Source organism: Empidonax traillii, unplaced genomic scaffold (genome assembly GCF_003031625.1).
Source record: "Empidonax traillii isolate 1590-97213 ecotype Southwest subspecies unplaced genomic scaffold, ASM303162v1 scaffold311:size671644, whole genome shotgun sequence".
NCBI classification, from domain to species: Eukaryota; Metazoa; Chordata; class Aves; order Passeriformes; family Tyrannidae; genus Empidonax; species Empidonax traillii.
This window is the reverse complement of record NW_020955504.1, coordinates 19,083-45,426: the sequence shown is the minus strand read 5'-3', so window position 1 is coordinate 45,426 and position 26,344 is coordinate 19,083. Positions and strand designations below refer to the sequence as shown.

Below are 26,344 nucleotides of genomic sequence, written 5' to 3'. Positions count from 1 at the left end.
CCAGCGTAAGTCTTATTAAAAGGAACGGTTAACAAGTCAATTTTCAAAATGCATTCTGCTTTTCATTAAAAATGCTGTTGTCACACAAACTCTGAAACAATCTCAGACACTTTACCTCACAAGTACCTCCAGATAGTACTTTGATCCTCACAACAAAGAGAGACGCTCTGAACAAATAACCAAGCAGAATTGAAGTCTGGTTCAGCAAAGAGCACAAGCTTTGCCATATTAGAGGAGAAGGTTTCTGGTAGCATGTACGGATACACCTTGTTCTGTTCTGCTAAAATCTGCCTCTTCATGCTACAGTAGCCTCTGCCTGCTCATCATGTAGGGGCCTTGTTCTGAGGCATCTCCAGAGATAAGTGTTTTAACATTTTTACAAAATGCCATTCACGCTTCGCTCACAGAGCTGTAAGGAACACACGTTATGCCTACGCGTATTGCTCCCCGACCATATGACAGCTAGAACCAACACATGCCTTCTGCTCTAGCACTACATCTAGCTACAGTAGCTAAAATTTGCTTAGGATTAAAAAGTTTTGAGCCCAATTCTCCGTAAATCCCTATGAGGAGAGGTTAAAAGCTTAAATGTGTCTTTCAGGCAACAGAACACATGAAAGAGCATCAGAAAAACGCTGTAGTTGTAAGTTAAAACACAGTTTTTTACTTAACAGACAAACCAGAAACATTACTAGACATTCTTGAGATGATGTCCAGTGAGTTGATGCCTCTGTCTCTGTATGCACCATCTCCCCTGGATGCACTGCAGTCACCATCACTAGACACCCCAACACCACATTTTTCAGGCAGTACTATATCTCATTTGTGTTTGCAACCAAGTGCCTATCTGAGTAGGGCTCTAGTAACAGTGGCTTGGTCTTGCAAAAGGTTCTGTAAAAGCTGCCAAAGCCATTTTAATAAGTTTGCTGGCATCATTCAGAAGATGCTGGCAAGAGCAATTAAAGGCTCAAGAGACAGACCAACTTTGTTTTTCTGAATTATCTCATGATTTGTGTAATATGGGCTCAAAATTTCTACATCTTGAAGTCAGCCAATACAATATATTTATAGCAAGGAGGTAGAAGAGCTTGAGCAAGCTATCAGGTGAGGCTATAACATGTGTTTCCTCCTTCTGGACAACACTGGCTTGTTTCTAGCTTCTAGCAGTCTTTCAAGGAGCCATTCAAAGAATTCACCTGGATTCACACTTCAGCTACTCATTCCTGTGAGTCTCGCTTTCCTTTCACTATCTTATGTCTTGGAAACAGAGGTTAGCTGTCTCCTTTCTTCATCTACCCTGCTATCAAATACACACATTGATGATATGACAACTAAAATTCATACAAAAGAAGCCACTTAATATGTAAACAGTCATATCTAACTCAAGGGGAAAAGGTCTTCCAGAATGAGACCTTTATCTGATCAAAATAATTTTTGTTGGGGAAACATTTTAAAGCAACACTACAAAAATGACTGGGTTTTTTTTTACTAAGTCCCAGGAGTCACAAGCTGGGAATTCTCTCACTCAGTTTTCTATGGCTATCATAGAAATGGTATCCCATCCCTGGAATATGCCCCATACACGGAAGTGTTTAAGACCAGGTTAGATGGGGCTTTGAGCAACCTGGTCTAGTGGAAGGTGTCCCTGCCTATGGGAGGGACGTTGGATCTATATGATTTTTAAGGTACTTTTAACCCAAACCATTCTATGATTCTACAATTGAGCAACCATCCATCCACAGCAAACAAGGGGAGACTGTAAAGGGAGCATCAAGCCATTATAGCCTGGAGGTCTGTCTCATGGCAGATGAATCTAACTAATAGTATCTCTCATATAACTACATGGAAGACCTACATCCTTCTGTTAAGGAGGAAGCTGAAGTTCACTGCTGCTATTTCTGATCCTGAAGGCAACATACAGTATTAAGAAAGTTGGAGACAATGCCCTTCTTCAGATTGTGATAAAGTTAATTAGTATACCATGACAAAGGTTGTGTCAGCATGTGAGACGAAGGGCAGACTCATCTTCAAGTCCAGCTGATTGTGTAGCTCACAACGCTTCACCAAAAGACACGTGCTACAAATCACATTTAATGTAATTTAATTTTCCCATATATTACACTGTATTTTAGACTAATTATTTTACTACCAGATCAAATGAAACACATCAGAAGTTCTAAAGATGCACACTACAGGCTGGTTATCTTGATCACCCAACAAATGTTAATTTCAGTGTGGGAAAAAACCCCTTCCAAAAAAACCCTCCCCTCCCCCTAAAAAAAAAAGAAAACAAAAACAACAACAACAACAAAAAGGGAGAAAAAAACCACACACAAAAAAAAAACCGAAAAAAAACCCAAAACAAAAAAGCAGATCAACATAAACCAAAAACCCAACCATAACCTTCCTCAAGTCAAGCATTTAATTTGGAGAGATTTTAATTACTTTACTCAATATAGTATTGTATTCTTTTGTGTAGAAAATTATTTTCTACTTGCAGATAACAAGAAAAGGAAGTAATACAATCTGAGCATCCTTTCTGTTCCAGTTCTTAATCATAGTTTAGCTTTTTCTCATTAGCACACTTTAGTCAAATAGCTGACTATTTTGCATTCTTGACACATTAGTCCACCTTTGAAATAAAAGATAGGATTGGAAATGCTGGAGAAGAAAATTACAATCAGTTAAACACTGCCACTTAATAAAATGATAGATATAAAGGACAGCAGTGTTCTCATTAACACTGTACTTAGCATATACTCTGAAATCCAGAGTCTTTGGGTGGCAGTGAAGTACGTATAAGAAACTTGACATCATTACCCAATAGGTCACAACTAAGGAGCTAATTCCAAAGAACCCAAAATAAAGTCTTTCAGTGGAGCTCCTTCTTATATGACCCATGCCTACAAAACTCCTGCATATAAACTAAATACCTGCAGCAGCCCATTTCCACTCTAGGGACAAAATGAAAGCCATAAGTAATCACACCCTTTCTGCAAACCAGGACCCCATTGAGTCTGACTTCACAGTCATGGTTACAGAACTGATGCCATCAAAAGGAATGCAGAAGCACTTCTGTGCACCTCTAAAGTACCAGTTGTGTGCTAGTTTATGTTTAATACAGAATAACCAGTTCAAAGGGACTTTGAATTCAAAGTATAATACTGTGTTAAACAAACAATCAAATTATTTTTAACTGGCTACTTTTCTTACAAATATACAAAGTCTTAACATTTGAAGCCCTTATAGAAATCAGCCTGGACAGAGACATGTTAATGAGGAAGACTCCTATAATCTTTGCTCCTCCAAATTCTCACAAGCATTTTCTATTTCCACCAACAGATTTTCTCAAATGGGAGGTATTTCAGGAGCACCTGAGATGATAATCAAGTCTTCAGACATGAAACTGCATGAACACACACGCAGAAGCAGGTGGAAGGAAGGGAACAAGATCAAAGTCAGGCACTCCCTTTCCCTCCCTGGGAAAGAAAAAAAACAACAAAAAAAAAAAAAGATAAGAGAGGAAGCTCCATGCCACTCCTGTCTCATGTTTCTGTTGTTTTCCACTTTAAAAGATTTGAGTTGTCAAAATAGTTTTCAGCACAAACTACATCCAATGCATCCCAAAACAGCTGACTTCCACAAGACTTCCTGTAGATGAAATGAGGGTTCACCCAGCTCCCAGGGTAACATACAGGATCATCAGAGTTTTGGGGGTTGGAGGGTATATTTTGTGGTGGGTCATTTTGTTCTTTTGCTTGTTTGTGGTTCGGGTTTTTTTACACTGTGGCACACAAAACCAGCTAAGACTCCCTTTGCCAATGAAATGGCACATCTACAAAGTAGATTCAGGGGATAACTACTCACCTGAAAATGTTTCACATCAAAGTCTGACTTACTGCTAACGGGTAATTTTCTTTAGTAAAACATCCACTTTAAAGTGATACTCAACAGAGGGCTGGGCTATGTATCACTTTTGTGTTTGGATTCCTCAGGTGTGTTCTTACAACAAGCAGAAACAATTACATGGGTTAGGGAGCACCAGAGCTAAGGAAGTGTGGGTTTCCTGTAATTTCATGTCTTGCTTCTCAGGTGCCCAAATAAAGCCCTCTACTTTTCAAGAATATGTAAGGAGGTATAACAATTTATCTGCTTGGATTCTCCACAATCTAATAAAGAAAGAAGTTTTTACCTTCAGTGAAGATACTCAGGAGGTCTGTAAGTTTTGTGAAAATAGGCAGCTAAATTTCACAATTATCATCATGCTCTCTGGCCAATTTCAAGCTAGAATTATAAGAGTTAGCATGGCAGAAGACACACACAGAGACAAATTTTCTGCCAAACGTTTTTAGCTTGTCATTTTAGCTTAATAATGGAAACAAACACATTTAATGCCTTTAAAACACAGCCAACCCTGATCTAGTTACAGTCCAAACTACTATTGGCTAGAAAAGCTGCTTTCAGGATTTGTATCTGAATGAGTTCAGCAAGCTGTCCTGAGCTTGGAAGAAGTGTTTATGCCCATAAAAATAATGTGCTCCTGCTCGGTTTTTAAGTACATTGTAGTACCAGTTCAGAAGACTTTCTGCAGTGGAAGAGGACCCTTTCAGAACGTAGTGGCAAATCAGTGCTCAGGTAGCCCCAAACCCTCTTTTTTTCCCCCAAATCAAAAGCCTGAGCTTCAGAGGACTCCACATGCATTGTCATGATTGTATGTAATCACTTGTTGTCCAACCTACATTACCACATTTCTTCAAAACTCTTATTAGGCATTTTAAAACACGTTAGCATACCACATTAACCACAAGCTGCAAGGAATGCACATTTCTTTAATATTTTCTCTTATCAATGAACAAGGAAACAAAGCAAATAAAGAGTAAGCAGAATCAAAGTGACAGGTGGATTCTGAAAATCACTTCAGGCTACAGCTAATAATAGAATACCCAGTTTCAAATTAAAAGTTTGGATGACTAGTCTGGCACCCTGAAATGCTAAAGAAATTCTAGCGCTTTTCTAAGAGCTGGTCAGGCTGCATGAGCATGCCAAAATACAGAAGCAGCATGAGAATTTTCTCATGCAGTAATTGGCCTGAATCCAAGCTTGTGGATAGATTTTTTTCCCCTAAGTAAAGCTGTGTTGCACAAATATGCAACCTCCAAAGCCAAGATTTGCTCCAGCAAACCAAGTCAAAGCATTCTCAGCCTAGCTCAGAAAAGGCACTGGCTGGCACAGGCTGGCTCCTTCCAGTCAGCACAAGGTGATATCATCAGCTCCTTCCCACCAATCTTCACTTAGTGGTAGTCTTCTTAATCATTCAAAAGATCAATGCAAGCAGAGTTTAAAGTTCACCTCACCACTTTTGGGATGTTTCCAGAACGAGCACATGTTTAAACATTAGAAATTCCTCCAGGAACTGCAGCAAAAGCACTTTCTATCCCTGCACACCCCTGTTTACTGAGCTTCACTGTCACAGCAACAGCTTAGGAAATGTCTGACTCTCTCCTCTGACGGAGGGCTTAGAAAGCTTGGGCCATTTAAGAGGTCTCTATCTGCTGGTTGAAAGACAACATAAAGGACTGTGAGAGGGAAAGCTGTTTTCTGTAAATAATGAAAAGTGTTGAGATTTTACTAAAACAGCTACATTTGTGTACTGTTTGAGGACCTCACTTTTTCATTATTGCCCAAAGCTATCAAATAGCTACTTTCAATCCTTCTCAGATTCTTCCAAACCCAGATGGTTTGGAAGAGAGAAGATGGAGCAACCCCCTCAAACACATCTTCACAGCTTGTAGAAGATACGTGTAAAGTACACTGTACCCATTTTCCTCCCACAGGCAGGTAGCTTAGATAAAGCAGAAATGGTTCAATTCTGCACACATGGTGCCAAGCATGGGAGTTAGGACACTAATAAATCCTACATTCAAAATAAGCAGTGCTCCCTTCCCTAACAAGAGTTCTCAGGGTAAAATCCACTGAATATGGAACAGGTTCAGCAGCCATTGCCTGGTCATTTAGCACAGCAGAATACAGACATACAAGTAGCATTTTATGACCAGGAAAGAGTCTAACATAAGCTTTCTAACTGGCCTATGGAATAGAGAGTTAAAAGAAGGTAGCAGAACGCACTGCCACTCACTAAAATCAAATATAGTCACTATTCCTTTGTTTAAAATCCCCACTACCTACAGCTGCAAGCAGGAGATAAGCTGTGCCAAAAGTACTTCTATGTTTATTCTGCTTTAAAAATGCTGAAGATGCTTCATATAGTGCCTTTGGCATCTACCACTGAATAAAGACAAGCCAAGTCATAAGATACTTTGTAACATAAAAATATTCAAAACCAAAATACACAAATTTGCAACACCATTTTCCAATGCAAAACGCTTAAACCATTACGGTATTTAATTAGAAAAATTAGGACATCAGTTTCACCTTGTTTCAAAACAAAGCAGAATTTGTTTCCTGCTGTGGTTTCTGATGTAGCTCTGGACAACTATTTATGCAATTGCACTAAGGAAAGCAGGCTAATTTTTAAGTTCCTTCATGTTGTTGTTCTTAATGAACAAACAAAAAATACACATAGAGAAAAAAATAACTACTTATCACCAAAAACCCATGTATTCATTCAAATAGGGAATACTCATGTGAAATCCTGAAATACTTCAGATAGAGCCAAAGGAGAAGCAACAATTGGTTGAGCTCCCAACCTACATAGATTCCAAATATACAGAAAAACAAGTTGCAGTTAAAAATTACCTATCCCTTGGTAAGTGCAGCTTGGTGGTTTATCCTATATATGCTTTAAATCTGGCAATTTGTTTTAGGTGATAACAGTTGTTTTGTGCACTGGGCCAAAGTTTTACATCAGAGCATTTTCACATTGCTGTAGAAGCCAAGGCAATGGTACCTGTCTCGTTCAATAGTTTTAATCACAGGAAACTACTCAGGTCTCCTTTTAACTTTTTTTTTTATAGCAAGTCAGCTTGGACTTTTACTTGTGCATTGCTCCAAACAAGCTCCTACTCACATAAATAGTCCACTGTGCACTTGGTGCTACACTCCCAGCCACCCTGGCCTGTTTGGAGCTACAGGCAAAACCCTCACAGCTGCTTTCTTGTGGGCTGGTTCTCTTCCACCTTTTGATGGTTATAGCTCTTTGATTTCAGCCCTAAAGCAATTTCAGTTATTTGATGCTTTCCCACAATATCTTCTTCTCTTCCCCCTCAAAACATGCCCCAAGAACAGCCAAGTTCCCACAATTCCCTGGGAAATAAAAAGCAGCTCACTTTACTGCAGGAAAAAAAACTATGGGAATAAGATACCAGCAGTCCTAGCAACGGGCATGCGGGACTGAAGTGCCTAGGTACACAGTGATCCATGCTGCTTATGAGTACACCAGGCCTGGGAGCCCAAGTTCGTGCACCCGCTCTGCATCTGACTGTGTTTTACATGCAAGGTTATCTTGCACACAGAACAAACATGTCAACTGAACACAAATTAATTTGTACACTACAAGACTGCTACCCTGCAGAAGTTTGCAATTCACAAGGAAGTTTGTTTTGGGAAAGAGTGAAGCGCTCCACATGTAGGAAACAGGAATTACAAATAGTGAATTAGTTCTACAATTAAACCCAGCCTAAATAGATGACTGATTCCAATAACCGTACAATAGGATCTTACCACAAAATATATGTGTGACATTGGGCAAGTCGTAAAGTGATAGTTTCCATCTCTGACGTGGAAGAAATACTTAGCTAGCCCTTAGTGCTGAAGCTTTGTTCATTAACCTTTGAGCACTTCAGACTGACTGTGCTTCAGAATTAAAGCAATGTAAATATTTATCTGGGAAACAGGAAGAAAAAAATTCTGTAAGAGTCAAATGAAAACTAACCTCAGTTTTAAAAAATTGGTCTTCCAGTTGCTTGACTGTCCTCAGTCGCACAGCCTCAATGTTACATTAACAGGCTTCTTCCTTTTTATTTGCATATAATTTTTCTTGTGATGTATTTAATAACTGCAGTTAAATGGATCATTAGGATTGGAAATGTTCATCTTTTTGGATATGAAAAGTTTTGTTTTCAAAGCTACCATTAGCCTGCTGATAGTTTCCTTTAAGGCACCATTAACACAGCAGCAATCAAGACTGGCTTACATTGCTGCAAAGAAATTACTATCCAACAGGTTTAAGCCTTTTTCTTTGAATCTTTGCAGGTCAGGTAGTTATGAAGATGCAACCAGAAAAATCCTGTACTTCCTTTTATCCTGTGTTACCTGCCACTGAACTTCCATGACAACGTGATAGGAGGGGATTGCGTTGCCAGCTTCTGAAGGAATATTGGATAAGATATAGTACTCAAGCTCTTACCATCTTTTCTCCTTTTAACACCTCCAGCCAGCCCTCAGTCCCCAAGAGGACTGCAGCTCCTCCAAACAACATTCATGGGCTCTGGGCTTAGCCTGCCCCTCTTCTCCCTTCCCTTCTCCTCCTTGTACGGCTACTCTGCCTTTTAAAGCTATTTCATCCTCAGCAACAAAGAGGCTGTAGCAAGCAAAATCTTTCAGCATTTCAGACTATTATGATACGAGGAAAATAAAATAAGAAACATTGTTTCAGAAACTGACATTTAAATGGGTTTCATGGTTGAACAAAGACTTCAAAAAATGAGTCTTTACATAAAAACTAAATTAATGGTGCAACACACACCACTTCATCGGGCTCCACATGGCTACTCTGGTTATAACTCAGATAGGTCTGCACCAACATCTTTAAAAGCTCAGTATCTGACACATATGTTGACATACCTCACAGCCTTACATTACAGCCTGTGATCTAGACCTGGAGCTCTCCCTGCAAGGACAGCTTTCTCACATTTGCCACCAACAACCTTAAGAAGCGCTCAGGACCAAAGTCCTGTAAGATACATAAGATACATAAGAATGTATCCTAAAGCAAGCTCTGCTCACAGGCAAGCCAGAGCAAGAAGCCAAACTCACCTGAGTGCTCAGGCCCCAGGAACACCCCCGTTACCACCATGGCCTGCCATGTCAGCTCCTGGGACTACAAGGAGTCACATCCCAGCAGGGCCAGCTCACCACAGCCCAGCCCAGCCCAGCCACAGGGAGATGCCCAGAGCTGGGGCTGCCCCACTGCCCATGGCTGCCTGCTTTTGGCTGGGCGTGGGACAACCCTGGTTGCCATTCCGTGGCCTGGGCAATTCACATGGAACAGGAGCAGCACAAGTGCACTGGGTGTCCAGGGCTACACAATGCACCTGAGTCCCACATGGCACTGCCAGACTGCTGCATAAAACCTGACAAGGAAGGGAAGTATCTTTCACCAAATACCATTCTTGCAGCCAGAGGCAGAGACAACCCCATATGAATTCCAGCAAGAAACACCTCCCACCCAGCACCGGGCAGCCAGCCACAGGGTCAAAGCTGGTGTCCCCCAGGGTTCAATACTGGGGCTGGTCCTGTTCACTGTCTTTGGTGATGATCTGGACAAGGGGACTGAGTGCTCCCTCAGTCAGCTTGCAGACAACACCAAGTTGTGTAGGAGTGTTGATCTGCTGGAGGGTAGGAAGGCTATGCAGAGGGATCTAGGCAGGCTGGATCGATGGGTTGAGGCCAACTGTATGAGGTTCAATAAGGCTAAGTGCTGGCTACTGCCCTTAGATGACAACAACGTCATGCAGTGCTACAGGTTGGGGGAAGAGCAGCTGAAAAGCTGCTTGGCAGAAAAGAACCTGCGGTGCTGGTCGACAGGCAGCTGAACATGAGCCAGCAGCATGCTCAGTTGGCCAATGGCATCCTGGCCTGCATCAGCAATAATGTGGCCAGTGGGACAAGGGAAGTGATTATCCCCTTGTACTCGGTTCTGGTGAGGTCATGCCTCAAGTACTGTGGTCAGTTTTGAGACCTTCACTTCAAGAAGGACACTGAGGTGCTGGAACAAGTCCAGAGAAGACAATGGAGCCGGTGAAGGGTCTGGAGCACAAATCTGATGAGGAGCAGCTGAGGGAGCTCGGTTGTTTGGAAGAAGGGGCCTCAAGTTGCACCAGAGGAGGTTGAGATTGGATAAGAAAAATTTCTTCACTGAAAGGGTTGTCAGTCACTAAAACAGGCTGCCCAGGGAAGGAGTTGAGCCACCACTCCTGGAAGTATTTAGACGTGTAGATGTGACACTTTAGGACACAGTTTAGTGGCAGACTTGACAATGCTAGGTAATGTTCGGGCTTAATGTTCTTAAAGGCCTTCTCCAACATAAACATTTCTATGATTTTGTCACCATCCTCCTTTCTCAAGGGTGCCCAGGTCTTCCTCCCCTCACTGCCAGGCAGCCTCACCAGCACTACCACGGCTCTGCAGCCATGTCGTGACCAGAAGTCAGTTTCAGCATCACTGCTGCTCCATGCTGAGCGTTACAAAATTTGAAAAGGGAGTGCTTGTAAATTAGGAGAGAGGAGAGAAGAGACCACATCCTTTTCTTCCAGCTTTCACTCCGTGCCTCGTTTCCTGCAAAGCTCAAACGCTAAGCTAGAGTAATGCCAAACAAGCACATCATCTCATATATTGATTTTCCTCCTATAACACACACCCTCTACTTGCTATTATTCTTCCCCTTCTCCTCAGCCTACCACAAGCAAAGACTCATCTACAGCAGCAGAGCTGAAAGCCAACTGCTCTGTGCACAGCTACTCTGCAAGTCAGTCTTTGCTAACTCACAGATGGCTTCCCTTCTTTTTGCCTTATCTATATATGTCTAGGTATTTTGTATTCTGAGGCAAGAAATTCCCAGGCTAGGCCTTTATGAAACTTCCTTCATGCTGATTTGCTAACTGACCACTTGAAAAGCAAAAGCAAAAACAAAACCCACATAAACCTAGATGACTGCTAAAAGAAACAATCACACGACATGAAAAACAAGCCAGTGTGGAAGGAGAGAGTCAGACATACTCTAACTTCATTGCTTTTACGCTTAGCACTGCAGCTGTGAAAATGAGAAGGGAAGAAACACACTTTTTCAAGGTGCAGACAGGCAGTCTGTTGCAGTGTTTCAGAAGTACATCCCTAGTGCTCCTGTTCAGCACTGTGAAAATAATTGCAAGTATAGTTCAGATTTTGCCTTTTTGTAAAGTCAAAAGGATGAGAAAATAGTGGTATTCTGTAATAACAGCAGATGCCATAATCTGACGGGGTGAACAGGTCATTTTGACAGTAATGTTGAAAGACTGCAATTTTCTAACACTAACTGTTTGTACCATAGGTGGAGTACTAAAATTAAATAAGTGTTTAGCTGGGCTTGGTGAGTGAAAAATTGATTCTATTAAAAATTTGCCTCATAACATGCTTTTAGAAGATATAGAGTGCAGAACAACGCAAAACTGTCTATTATTTCATTTTTGCTGTAGTCTGTACCTCTGACATTTAGACCTGGTAGTTCCTGTTCCATGAGAAAATCCTTATGGCCTTAAACAATTTGTTTTGCTGAAGGCCTATCATCCCAGAAAATCCTGAGGAAAAGTGATTTACAGTGAACATTCACCTCTCGGTGTTAGACGTGGAGTGAGGGGGCACCTGCACAAACATACCTGAAGACACATGCCCAGATAAGATGTACAAATTACAAAAAACACTGGAGAAATGTTTCAGAAGCATTTTGGTACATCACATGTCTCAGAATTAAATGTACAGACATCCTTACTAATTGTAGAAATACCAGCAATTGCTGACAGTGATTGTATTACTTCTCCCTCTAATCCATATCCAGCAGACTCTCCACTGCTTTAAACATTATTCAAACAACCTTTCTTAAAATACAAAATTCCATCTCTCACTTGTCTGAAGAGCAACAACTACAGCATGGGAAGCAGACTCAGAACAAACTATTGTTAATCTTATTGTCCCTACAATCCCTGACTTCTTAAGTTCTCTCTTTCACTACCGTGAATATTTCTGTGAGTCTTTAGGGGAGAAAGACAGAAGGAGACAGAGGGTACAGGATGAAAGCAAGCCAGAAGAATAATTACCTACATTTATCAAATTGGCACAAGCAAGCCAGCAGAATTTGGGCAAGGAGACATATGCCCACACATCTAGATTTGAAGTACACACGAGTAAAAGAAATAACCTGGAAAAGCATGGAGACAAGGCAGGCAGCCTACATTTTCTACATGCCATCTCTACCTTAGTTCTGCCTCTCCAGGTCCACCCAACTCTTCATTTTCTTCTTTTCTTCTCCAATCTCTTTCCTATGTGGCCCCAGTAACCTAACACTTCCCTTTGGTTCAGAGGCAGTGGATACCCTTTTACTGCCTACTGCAGAGATGGACAGAAGTAAGCTCTAGAGGAGAGAGGTGTATGTGTTCTCCACTAGTCAAAGGCATGGTATTTATGACAACACAGACTTGAACACCATTTTTTATCAGTGGAGAAGTAGATAGAGGAAGGATGGGAAAATCCCCATTTCCTCAGAGCCCTGTCAACAACTGCAGCTTTTGCACTTGCTAGGAAACGGTTTCCAGAGGAGTTACCAACCACTCCATCCTCCCAAGCACTTAAATTTCAGAGCAGTTCACAAGGCAGGACATGTGGTATGCCTCCTAAGAGGGTAAATTACCCTAGGGCCACCAGTAGTAAAAGCAGAAATGTAGCCAGCAGGTGGGGGGCATGCACAAAATACAAGGTGGAGCAGCAAGTTCTCTGGGATTCATGCCATTGCTGGTAAATGATGAAAAACAAGCATCACGTGAAATACAAGAGCAAAAGCCACAAGATTCTGAATTTTGAGAACTCTACACCTCATGGTGTCTGTAACTCTGATGATAAAATTCAATCCCCTGCTACAGTGGCTGCAGCTCTCTAACATCTTCAGCACAACACAGAAGAAAATCCACTGGTGAGGTGATGTGATTACAGTGAAAAGATATCAAAATACCTGTTTCCCCAAAACCATCTGCCACTCATAGTAGAGCACACCAGGCATTCTATTCAGCCATAGGGCTAATAAAAAAAAAAAATCTCTGGTTATTATGCAGACAAAGTAAAGAACTTTGCACTGTGCAGCTGCAGTGTCATTAGTAAGCACAGAGAAGAAACTGATATCCAGTCAGACTTAATTTAGCCTTCTTTAGTACTAATGCTGGTATTTTACTGTTTTTGTAACTGAACTATCAAACAACTTCAGCTGATCCAAATATATCCAGAACACGCTGGTTCAGAAATTGTTGTCTAATTTGTGCATCTTACAGAAGTCTAAAGGAATCACTAGAGTGTGAAATTGCTAAATGAAGAAGAGGCATTGATCACAGACTATACTGAGCAGAGGAAGAAAGAAGCATTCGGCACTTCCTAACCGTACCCATAACATGGATCCAATATCAACAAGACATTTGTTAAAAATCAAGTACTGTCTCCAAAACAAATGCCTTGTGTTCTTGATATAAAAATAGGGCAGCTAAGTCTATGCCTGGATGTCACTTCTATTAAGCAAAACACTCCAAAGCAGATAGGAAGGACATGCCATGTTTTTTGTCATCCTCCACTTTCACAGCGAGCAGAAATAGTTTGGTATTAGCAAATACATGTTGTACACTAAATCACTGTTACACAGTCACCCTTAAAAGGCACAGAACTAAAGCCATCAGGAGTTTTCTAAATGGTGCTGCTTTGAGGATTATGCCAGTGGATGTCATAGGACATCCCTACTTTTGGCTCATTCACAAGAGCACTCTCTATCTCCAAGTAACAGAAATCCTGCTGACTGCTTCCCTGCAATTTGTACATAGTTCTGCACACAGGAAGAATGCAATAGCGACTAAGACAATGCTATAGTAGGTCAAATTTGACAGACTGATTACTTTTTTTGTAAGAATGGAGATGAAAAACACCTAAAAACTATACTCTGAAGAAATTTTGATCAAACAGGATCCATATCAGGTCCTCCGCACTCTGGGAATTTAGGCTAAACAGCAGTGCAATTAAGTAGGTTTGCCTCCTGAGGCACTTCAAGGATTAATTACTCCATCAGATTGTTTGAAAGAACACAAGGAAAGAGCACATGATATAATGAGGCTTCTAAATGGCTCTCCTCACCTCAGTTTCAGCAGCCATGTAAAAACAGTCTGTTAGTCTCCAGTATTGATTTTCTTTACTCCGAGAAACCGTGTGTAAACTGACTTCTGCAATAAGTCATACAGTACGGATACATCAAGCATCTGACACACTCATGGTCTTCTCTTTGCATTTTTGTCTTGCCAGCCAATGAAAATATTATTGGTCGGAATAGGAGACAGTTTTCAATTGTCAATATTTCTGTAGTCAGAAGTATTACATCCTTTCGTATTTAACACAGGAGACAAGAAGTCTGCTTTCTGGGGCACTGGGGGAAAGCATTTTATTGAGTGGTACCAAAACAAGTGCTCTTGTACCCTGCAGAACCTAGAAGGCACATAATCTTCTTGTTGAAGAAATTGAGTCTGCAAGAGATCCGGATTGCTTTCATGGTTTGTAACAAGTCATTCCTTCAAGTGTCACCTGGGAACAGCAGTGTGCTCTACACACTGATGACTGCTAGACCTCTCCCTTACCCAAGATACTAGTTTTGAGCAGCAGGCAGGCCAGGGACTGGCAGTCAATGTATTTTGGCTCTGGTCCACTGATGTCAAGAAATATCAGCAGGAGTTCTAACATGCTTTAAAGCAGACACTCCTCTTCCCCAGGGGCCAGAGACACCACTTGGCTACACAGGCAAGTCCCAGTACTGCAAAATATGGAAAAGTGCCTGAGGCATCTTTAAAATGAATTTGCAAACAACTTCAGATCCAGGAGGTGGGATAATCTGCTGTGACTATCCCACCAAGGACAGCAAACCCTGGGTGAAGAGAGCTGAAGACTGTACAGGACCACTGATTCCAGTGCTTCTTCTCACTGTCAGATTCCCAGAAATTTATTTTGATACATTGTCCTACCTCCTTCCACTTGCTACATTCAATGCACTACAAACTACTAGCAGAGAGTAAGACCTAACAATTCTAATATCAAATGTAGTCATTACATATTTTAAGGTGAAATTGGATACAAATATAAAAAAAAAAAAAAAAGGAGAGCAAAAAGTGTTCAGAGACATTGAAAAAAAAAAGACAAAGTTTGTTTAGGTGTTGGCTTTTACAGAAACAGTCCTAGAAGCCTCTTTTGCAGGCAATGTGAAACAAGACAGTCTCCAAATTATAAAGTGAAAGACTGATATCTTGCTTCCTCATATAAATGCATTCTTTGGTTATCAAAATTACTTCAAGACCCTAAAGCAAACCTTCTACGTAAGAGTTTTGGTTTGATAAACAAATAGCAGCTGGATACCTATAAGCAAGTTGATTAAATCTTTAGCTAAGCAGACTCGTAAACTAGTACTACAGCAACAGCTGAAGTAAGAGCTGAGATGCTTCTGGCTGCCAGTGAGCTAGTTACTACAGAGCTCCTCCCCAAACCAGTTTCTGCACTCAGAGCGAATACAGTTTTCAATATTAACATAATCCAAATTTTAGGGGCTTTTGTTAGCTTTTTAAGAAAGACAACTATGCAGTTTTACCTCAACAAACCTAAAACAGAATTTGACCATAAGATTAAAATAGCATGATTACTACCAACATAACAAAACCAAAAAGACACAGTAATTTATTCTAGAACATTTGGATTTCTTTTCTGACAAAAAAAGGCGCACTATGTGCTTCAGGTACTATCTTTTAAAATGTAAAGCAACCAACTGTAAAGGCTCAGGGCATTCTTTGTGTTTAAAGTAAATGTGTCAATATGTTCTATGCCAGTAACCTAAATTAGAACAAATCGTTTCTACCATGCTGGAGTTACTTTAGATATCTGCTTTAAAGAGGTTATCATTCAAGTCCTAAAATAAGTTAGGATCTTAAGCCACTAACATGTATTTTCCAAGTACTGCCAAATTAATTACATGAAATATTAGTGAGCATATTACTCCCAGAGTCTGCAGTCATCTACTCAAAATACTGCAGCAGTAACTGAACTATAGCAGAATCACTGCCCTAATACTTCTGCCCCTTGACTGTGGGGTCACTTGAGCCCAGTGACGCCCAGAGTAAGGACAGGCAGCAAAGTGCATTTACAATCTGTTTAAACTTCACCTCAGAGTGAAAGTCCAGGCAAGCACATTCTAAGCAAGCATTGATCTTCTGTCTATGTCTTTCTATATTTTATGGAAGGGATGGGAAAGCGACTAGTGTCTAAAAGGTTTAAAATATATATTTAAATATATGAAATAATGTGGAAACAAACATCAAATAACCACTTAAAAAATTCTATCAAATGTAAAGAGCTTATCTGCAAATGAGAAGGAAGACCACATGACCTAGGAGATCCTTCCCAATTCTGTGTTCTGGAAAGTAATCCTATTAAGACAGTCTGGTAAGAGGATTTTCATTAGGCATTGATTGTGCCATCATTTGCATTTATGAAGTCCAACACACTGGACTGAAGTGTGTGATCCCTTTGTTGGCAGCCCATTTAGAATGGTAAACTCTTCTCAGTCACCTCTGAAGTGTCACCTGTAGACTAGCACCACTGCACAAGGTAGCCATTTATTTACTTACCATTATGCCACTAAATTAATGCTATTTTCTCTACTAGCTTTGCTTTACAGGCTGAACAGTAATACACTGAATTAATTATCTACAAGCATTCTAATAATTAAAGACCTATAGTGCATGTATAGTTATCATTTTTCTCTAGTTTGAGATCCTCTAGATCTATGCTGCTGATAAATATCACATGGATTGAAAAGATACAAGATGCCTTCTGGGGCTGTGATCTGTGTGTTCCCCAAAAATAGTTTAAGATGCCATGTTGAACCGGTTCTGAGAACAGATATCGTGCTCCCAGGGTGGGGTGAGTGGTGGTGTGGTGGGGAGGTAACAGTTCTGTTATTCAAATGTGATCATCAGAATTAAATACTTATCACTTCAAAGAAGACTTGATTTGTTACAGTGCGTACCTCTGCCCAAACAATTCCTTGTTCCAAGAAAATCTTTACAGGTTAAATTTATTCTTCCCTTTGAAATACAGTCTGCTGTATGGACTGCATACAATTAAAATTTCATCCTCCTTCTCCAGCATTAGTAAGTTCTAGAAATCTTGACTTCCATAATTCCACAATCCACAGAGGGGAACAGCAAAAGACACTGCTAATGTTTTACAACAGGCAGCCAAAAATTGCAGTGACAAAGATGGATGGCCATGTCTAACCTACTCAATTTGTGCTGTCAAATAGAAGTTTCTGGAGTTAGATGTAAGACAGGAAGAAATGAGAATTTAGCTTTTGAATACTGCAGGTAAGACACAGGGCTGGTGGAAGAATGGATTGATATAGCTGCTGCTTTATCACCTGTGGTGACAAGAGACAAGGTGACCATAACTCAGATTGAATCAGGTTAGAGATGGTATAGTTTGTTTTTTTTCTATCAGCATCTCCTGTGCTGTTAGGATACCATATGTATACATTACGTACAGTAATATGCACTACAAAATTGTATAGGGTGTTTTGGCTGGGCTTGGGGCCAAGTACAGTGTTTTTTAAGTGGCTGCACATAAGCTGTTCTAAAGGGAGAACTATAAGAATGCAAACAGGAGCTCAGCCAGCCTTTGCAAAGCAAGAATCAATAGATAATTAGTTTAGTGTTGTCATGAGACTAAACTATCACAGTACTTGTTCTAGTTGAAGTAAGACTTCATTTCACATCTTTTTATTTAGATACAGCACCTATTTAGAAACATTCCCCATGCCTTCTAAGAAGAGTAAAGTGTGCCATGAAATACTTATTTTCCTCATTTAAACAGGGTTATTTTTGTTTTAGGCATTGGCTTCCACAGCACAGGTTAAATGAGCTAATGCAAACCTACGAGAATAAGGAGAGATCCCACTCTGTCGTAACACAGGGGTACGAGGGACCAACAGCACCCAAGTCAGCCCAGCACCCTCAACAAAGTGCCACATAACCCACTCTCAGCTATGTGTGGATAGATCATCCATGTTGTAGTTTAATTGTGCTACAAGTACAGACGCATCCAAGCTAGACTCGTGTCCAAAAGCAATATAATGAGTTTGTGTGATGAACTTCAATGGGAAAAGGAGGTAGATTAACGACCAGTTCCCCCTCTTTCCCTTCAGCTCTACATTCACTGCATGATTTGTAGCATAGTTTACCATTTATTTTTCTTATCCACAGTTTTTCTATTGTACCCATGCTCTCCCTTCCACCTCCTCTTCTCCCTTCTTACCCTGGATAACCAAGTACCGGCACTAGGTAAAGCAATTTGCCCAAAGGCACAAGAGTCTTTGTAGCCATAAAGATTGCAAGATACTGTTTATAAGAAGTACAATTATAAAATCTTAAGTGATGTAAGCAATCAATTATTTATCCACCTTATTATAAAACAACCACACCTACTGCTTCAGCAAAGAGACCAGTTGAATCTAGAACAGAGATGGAAAGGACAAAAAAATTGCTATGGAATAGCTTATGAAAGGTAATTTGTTTTGTGAAGTGAAGAACACTGTTGCTGGTTCAGATAAAACAGTGAACCATAACCAGTGCAGAAATTACATCTAGACTATACAAATAGTAGAAAAAAATAATTTTCTTGCAATCATAGAATGGTTTGGGTTGGAAGGGATCTTAAAAATCACCTAGTTCCAACCCCCTGCCATGGACAGGAACACCTTCCACTATACCAGGTTGCTCAGAGCCCCATCCAACCTGGTCTTGAACACTTCCAGGAACAGGGAGTCCCCAACTTCTCTGGGTAACCTGTTCCAGTGCCTCACCACCCTTACAGGAATTAATCTATACCTGCCCTCTGTGAGTTTAAGATGAATCCCCCTTGCCCTCTCACTACATGCCCCTGTAAAAAGTTCCTCTCCAGCTTTTTTGCAGGCCCCCTCTAAGGTCTTCCTGTAGTCTTCTCCAGACTGAACAATCCCAACCCTTCTCAGCCTGTCTTCACAGGAGAGATGCTCCAGCACTCTGATTATCTTCGCGGCTCTCCTCTGGTCCCTGTCCTTATGTTGGGGAACCCAAAGCTGGATACAGAACTCCCAGTGGGGTCTCACAAGACTGGAATAAATGGGGAAGAACTGCTCCCCTCAACCCGCTGGCCACACTGCTTTTAATGTGACCTAGGATGCCATTTGCTTACTGGGCTGCAAGAGCGCATTTCTAGGTCATTTTGAGCTTCTCCTCAACCAACACCCCCAAGCCCTTCTACTGAGGGTTTTCTCAATTCACTCTCCACTCAGCCTCTATTTGTGCTTGGAATTGCACCAACACATTTGCAGAACTTTGCACTTGACTTTGATGAACTTCTCTCTTCTTGAATTCCTTTGAGATGTTATGCAAATTTTGCATGTAAAAAGAAGGAAAGTAGCTGAATAGTGGTATCTTTCCTACTAGAGCAGAGTCTTTAGAACTTAAGATGAGAGTTTAAGAAGTGCATTTAGAAAAAGACTGACTTCATCACCGATGATGGCATCCTACAGGTATTTAAGCCACTCTTTCTCTGTGAAAAGTGCTTTCCTGAAAGCAACAGGACACATTTTACAAGGTTTGCTTTACAACAACATGCATTTCTTTAAGCTTCCTGTTTTCTGTTCTTAGGATTCAAATACCTTTCTGTGGTTGCTACATGACAGAATAAGCCTTTGCTGCACCTGTGTTGCCTGTGTCCTTTGTAAGTCTCTGATGACAGCAGCTCTTCAACTGACACAGGTATGGTGAGCAGCATCCCTGCCATCTCCAAAGTTCAAGCCATACAACACAGAGGTCTGACAATAGTAATAGTTGTCGAAAGGAATAATATATCTAATAATATATAATCCAGATACATTTATAAGCAATTTGATGGACCTCCAAGTACTCCACTCCAATGCATCTAGACTGTAATACTCAATCTCCTGAAGAAATAAATCTTTTATTATATGTCCTACTGACTTGCATCTTTTTAAAGGGTTTACACTCTCTCCACTTCTCAGCCTCTTTCCACTTTTGACCAATTCAGAAAGGAGTCCACACACAATTATCATTTTTGAGATCTTAGTACAAGTTAGAAGTCTATTCAAAGAGTCAGACAGTAGGCAAAAATCTGTAGTGGTTTATTCAGTAGATTTTCTTACCAAATATCTTTCTGAGAAATGAATAATGAATTTCAAACATTATCTCACTAGAGCCTGGAGTAGCACCTGATCACACCATCAGGTCCACATCATAACATGGCAGTCTTATAAGCATGCTGACCAGGCTGTTTTGGAAAGGACAGAATTCAGGGGTGGAAATGTTTGGCCCTGAAGTCCTTGCACCCTTTGATCCACCGTTTTTCCAACCCCGAAACAGAATGGATCACTGGTAACCATGGCAACTGTTTCAGACACAGGATCTGCAGGGCAGTCTTGTGATCCATGAGCAAGTGAGCTGGAGAAGATGGTCCATACTGTGCCAAAGGACAGTGCCCCCTATAAATACAGTCCCAAATAGTAGGGGAGAAAGAGCTGCAAACAAGTCCACCAAATCACAAGCAATGCATGCTTGGATGGAAATGCAGAGGAACTTTATTCAGCATATGCAGCACCGTTTTTGGTAGACCTCCCATCAGTCTGCAACTGTATTTAAAATATATTTTAAATAAATCCAGTATTTAGAATATATTTTGAAGATATAGTCAATTTGTTCAGAACTTACGGTTGAATAGAACCCCTCTTGCAAAAATCCATCCTTTTCAGAAAGCCTCATACAAGACAGACAGCTCACCTTCCTCCCAACCCTCAGTCCAACTTTTATACCTTGCCACTAGCTTTTGACCACTGTAGTCAAGACATCTGTGCAGCAGGAGAAAAGGAAGGCTAGGAAATTTTTACTTTTGTGATCACTCTTTCCAGCCTAAATAAGGGCCTTCCTCTTGTCTTCTCCTGTCTAGCAACCACCAGTCCAAATTGAAGTGTGCACAGACCAAGAGACTATCTGGAGCTATATTAGGGACAAGTGGTCACTGTTAGCATATCCCAGCAGCTTCAGGAGGGTGGCCAAAGAGGGTGTTCTCCAGCACCACAGTCACAGAGCACAGAGGGAAAGAGAGCTCTCGATCCATGCAGAACTGATTTAAATTGTTCCCTTGTCTCAGTCTGGCATGGGTTTGTTCTCCTAAAGGAAATGTCTTAAGAGCCATCAACAGCACTGCCAACTATATTTTCTTGTACTGTGAATTTTTAAACAGAATCCCAGGTTATTTCCATTTCTGAAATGGAAGAGGGGTATGTTTGGACATAAGACCCTCTTACTTCCAGACCAACATCATATCCTTTGACAAGTACTGATTTCTGTAGACATACTCTAATAAAATAGTTTATTACTCAGCAAAGGTTAGCAATTATCTAATATCTCATATTAGAAGGTAAGCCTAATATTCAGCTTTTAGAGTGTATAATCTAAGGACCCATTTGACTTGCACATGCAAATCTCTACGTTAAAAAATATTCAGCAACAAATCCATAGCACAAACAAAATCTTTCTTCATTGCTATGCAAAATCTGTGTGTTGTTTAGAGCAAATGGTACAGCTATGGGTACACAGGACCCCAGAGAACAGAAATTCACCTCCAAAGTTGAATGATTTCTGGGGACAAATCCAGTAGTCTCTTTTTTCGTATATAAAGTTGTACAAGTCTGGCAGGTGCACACAATGTAGATAATACATCTGGAAAACTACTGTCATCACTTTCATGCTGAACTACAAGTTGCAAACCATTAGGGAATGAACAGTGATGATGTAAGTTGTTTTGTGCAGCATTATTTTGCAATTCTTAACCAATAATGGACTTAGCCTAAAACACAAAGCATCTGTGGAGAAACTATTTTTAGAAACAAGATACCTAGTAAAGGTCAACACTGAAGTCAATCCAAGTCCTGCAATTAGGCACTGCATTTTCAATATAGTAACCTGTGACCACAACCTGTTTCAGCATTCATAGAAACCAGAACAAACAGGTTGTAAAACTTTTTTTTAATGAAGCAGTCCCAGAAACAAACAGCCAGACTGACACTCACCTGAAGCACTTGACCTGAGTTCATTAGCCTGAAGGTTCTGGTGCCCAACAAATCCTGCTTAAGTCTCTCTGGTCCTATTAAAGTTTCCTACCTTGGTAACCCTTTACCATTCAGGCTGGTTTTTATCCCTGAAGTCTGCATCACGTGGAAGTAACCTTTCTAAAGCTGATCTTGGTATCATATAACTGTAGTCTGCATTAAAAATAGTCTCAAACAGCTCCTTCTAAACCACTCCCCCCAACACCATTATATTGCTTGGTATCCAATTTTTAAAACTAGAAGTGTATCAGTAAAGACAAGATCTACTAGAAAAAGAACACAAACAAACCTGTTTCGTTATTTCCCAACCTCATCTCCTAAACTTTGTCATCAAGCCAAGAGAGGTTTATAGCCGACTTGCAAGTACTTGAGAGACTATGAATACATGTTTGGCTTTAAATAAAGGGAGTGTTTCTGCAAGTATCCACTTATTGATGAATCTCAGCATAATAGGAAAGATTATTTAAATGGAAAACAGCGAACAGGCACTACATTTATGCAGTCCCACAGAGACACTCAAGTCTTCTTGCAGACTTTTAGAGCATCATACTGCAAGTGCCCTCTACTTATTTCTGCTTTTCCCAGGAATAAAGTGCATTGCTCCTTAGAAACAGAGCCCTGAATCAGAATAGCAATAAAACACTGACACTGGTTAGCTCCTCCAGGATTAACAATTTGATGTCTATTTCTGACATGAAAGACTTCAGGTTGTTTCAGAATTTAAGTGTCATTGCATTGGGAAGTTATAGTACATCTTCTACAGAAGTTAAAGTGAGCAATTCCCAACCCCCTCCCCACACACACATAACCTGCCCTCAGACAGGGTTATTAACTGTCTGCATAGGTGATTAAATTTCAGCCTGAGAGCTATATCTCTAAGCCTAAAAGTAATTCAAGCAGATTCAGGGAAAGCATCTTGCATTAAATTGCTGTTGTCTTTAATCGCTACACTCATCATGCATCTTCAACTTTATTCTGATAGCATATTAATTGCTTGACCTTTTCACTACCATTATCTGTGCTGGCACTGGATAGAGTTCATGCGTAATAGCAAGGAAGAGCAGAAGACGACTGAAGCATTTTTGCCCTCAGCCTTCAAAGCTAAAAATATTTTCATCTTTTGTGTCAAACCATTTTTTCCCTCTAAGAGTCACCTCAGAAACCAAATAAGTCAGTTTTACGCAGACTTATATGGTTCCCACCTTAATGAAGAGCCCTGCTTTTAAAGCAGATCTTTTTCTATTTTTGTTGGAGGCAAAAACCACAATAAGGAAAAGAATGAAAGACCTTCCTTCAACAAGCCTGTGATTTGAATACTGTGAAGAGTAGCAATAATTCCTTTGGGCTTTGGTTTGGTCCTGTGTATTGCATTCTCTTACAAACAGAACAATTATGCTTGGATGTCAAAGCCACACAGCTCAAAAAGGCTTGGTGCTTTTGAATAGCTAGAGTTAAACCAGATGATGGATCCAGCAGACCAGATACTAACTACATTATGAGCTTGCACGGACACAAAATCATCAGTTCACACAAACATCTGTAAACACTCCTGACCTCAGAGAAATCCTTCCAGCCTACAGGCTATGTGGCTAAACAAGTCATGAGACTGGAGAGGCAAGTCACACCAAGAGAAAGAGTAAGAACTGTTTATTTTCATTATTTTTAACTAGAGTTTCCGTTTGTATTTTTCCTTTCCATAGCTCATGGATGTGAATAGTTAAGGAAGTTTAACTTGCGATATGCACATTTTTTATGCACGCTTCTAACAAATTGGCTGATAAGCTGGTTTTGAGATTAAAGGAGTTTCTTTAAACATTTATATTACCTGTGTGCTAGATATTCCAACCAAGTTATTTACGTTTTCACATCCACTCAAGACTTCCACACCTCAAGGACTGTCAAGCTCTTGCCTTCCTAGCTCCAGAATGCCCAGGAGCCCTGGTGTGAGATGTTGGCTCCAGAGATGCTAGCTGCAAAATTCACATTTGGCTTCAACAAATCTCACTTCAGAAGTCTCTAATAAAAGTGAATTAGACTACTGATGGGAAAAATATGTGCAAACCCCAGGTTAGCCATAACATTTTGATCCTTTGTAACAGTAAATACCTGAGGTGGAAGGGAGGTAAGATCTCCTGGGGACTAGAAGGTCTACATTTTTAATGAAGCTTTGACAAAACAACGTACTGGTACTTCCTTTACTTACAACATCATCTCTGTAAGAACAACGACAGTTGCCATTCCTTTGAACAATCTTGAAACACCGCCCTGCTCACCTGTCCTCTACTAAAGAGAATTCATTCTGGCAACACTCGCTCTTTGCCCGGAGTAACAGAAAAACAGGTTTGATACCTACAAATTAGGCACATACAAGCCCCCGGTGTTGTCCATTCTCGTCCTAATGATCTTCGAACTCCTCACTGAAATCTCCTGGCCAGTATCTACCTGGTCGGGATAATGCAAAACCACGGCCCAGAGGGGACCGTATCCGCACCGGAGTCCTTCCGCCACAACACCCACCTCCGCACAGCCCCCGCGCAGCTCCCGTTCCCTCCTCCTCCTCCTCGCCCTGCGCCCGCCGCACATGGCTGTCCCCCCCGGCCCGCCGGCCGCCCCGGCGCTCGCCCAGCCCGGCGTCTAACGGAGATCGAAGCCCGCCTGGCCCCAAGCCCCGGTCCGCCTTGCCCTGGAGGGCTGCAGGGACAGTGGCTCCCGGCCAAACACGCCGCGGGCGCACCTCCCGGCATCCCAGAGGAAAGGGGCCGCTCCGTGCCCGGCCGTGCGGCAGCCACCGCCCGTCCCCGCAGGGCGGTCCCCTCCCGTTCAGCTCGGGAGGGGACGGGGGACACCCCTTCTGCAGGACGGGGAACGCCTTTCCCCCGTTCCCTGCGGCAGGGCACCGCGGAGGCGCGGGGCGGCGGCAGGGAGGGGGCGGCGGGCCAGGAATGTCATTTGGAGGTGGCGGTGACAGCGCTCCCCTGCCCACCGCCGAAAGGCGAGTCGGGGCGGGAGGAGGATGACGGGGGCGAGGAAGGCAGCGGCGGGCGAGGGGACTGTGGCGGCAGCAACCGCGCCGGGGACCCCGCGACCCGGGCCCCGCACCTCGCAACCGTAGAGCTGCCCCAGCTGCTCCACGATCCACTCCTCCAGCACCAGCCGCTTCCGCAGCTCCTTCCGATCGTATTTCACCGTCACTTTCCCCTGCTGGTGGCGCCGCTGCTGGACCTGCACCACCGCCGCCGCCGCCGACACCGAGTCCTCCCGGGAGGTGCTGCCGGAGGAGCCGCCGCTCCCGCCGCCGGCGCGGGGGCTCTGGAAGAAAACGCGGTTCCCGCCGCCGCCTCCCGCCGCTGCCTCGCTGCCCCCGGTCGCCACCGACATGCTCCGCTCCGCCGCGGCTCCCGCCGAGCCCAAAGGCGCCCGCCCGCCCGCCGCTACCGCCGGGCCGCCGCAGCCGCCGCCTGTGCGTGTGCTCCGCTCCCCCGCACCTGCCGCTTAAAGCCTCGCATGGCTCGGCGGCGCAGCGGCCCCGCCGCCGGGGGGTGGGCCCGCACCGGCGGGGGCGGGGACAGGAGAGGGGCGGGGCGGCGCGGCTCGGTTTGGCACGGCTGGGCTCGGCTTGATTCGTCTCTCCCACCGCCCCGGCCCGGCGGAGAGCAGCGCGGAGCACCCCCAGCGAGCCGCGGTGCCGGCGGCGCAGCCTCTGGGCCGCCCCCGCTGCCAGCGAGGCGCGGGCGGCCGCTCCTCGCCGCCGGCAGAGGCGGAGCGGCGTGCCCGAGGCAGGGCGCTCCCCGGGAACTTCGGCTTGCTGGGTGGTTTATGGCTTTTTTGTTGTTGTTGTTGTTGTTTTAAAGAAATTGTGTGTTGCCCCGTCATACACGCTACGTTTATAAATACTGCATACCTGCAGCATCAAGACGCTGAATGCGATCGTTTTCTTCTCTTCCCGAGGAGTGTGTGTGTGAATGATTCCAGGACAGTGAACACAAACAGCAAATATTGCAAGCCATCAGCAGTCAGTGTAACGATTAGCCATAGAATCATAGAATCATAGAATAGATTGGGTTGGAAAAGACCTCCAAGATCATCAAGTCCAAACCTTGATCCTACAGTGCCATGGTTACTAGACCATGGCACTAAGTGCCACATCCAGTCTCATCTTAAAAACCTCCAGAGACAGAGAATCCACCA

At 42.5% G+C, this 26,344-nt stretch overlaps 1 protein-coding gene across 3 annotated transcripts in view; it reads right to left on the bottom strand.

Annotated features, from left to right (window-relative positions):
- The window catches only part of PPP1R14C (protein phosphatase 1 regulatory inhibitor subunit 14C), a 53,868-nt gene extending 28,217 nt beyond the window's left edge, over positions 1 to 25,651 (bottom strand). For all 3 annotated transcript variants that reach the window (XR_003572048.1, XM_027891177.1, XM_027891178.1), the window contains exon 1: positions 25,256 to 25,651. Coding sequence is in view for 2 of the 3 variants with exons in the window: in XM_027891177.1 (XP_027746978.1) it covers positions 25,256 to 25,534 (279 nt within the window). In the remaining variant the exon portion in view is untranslated. The remainder of the gene's footprint in view (positions 1 to 25,255) is intronic.
- Positions 25,652 to 26,344: the final 693 nt, after the last annotated feature.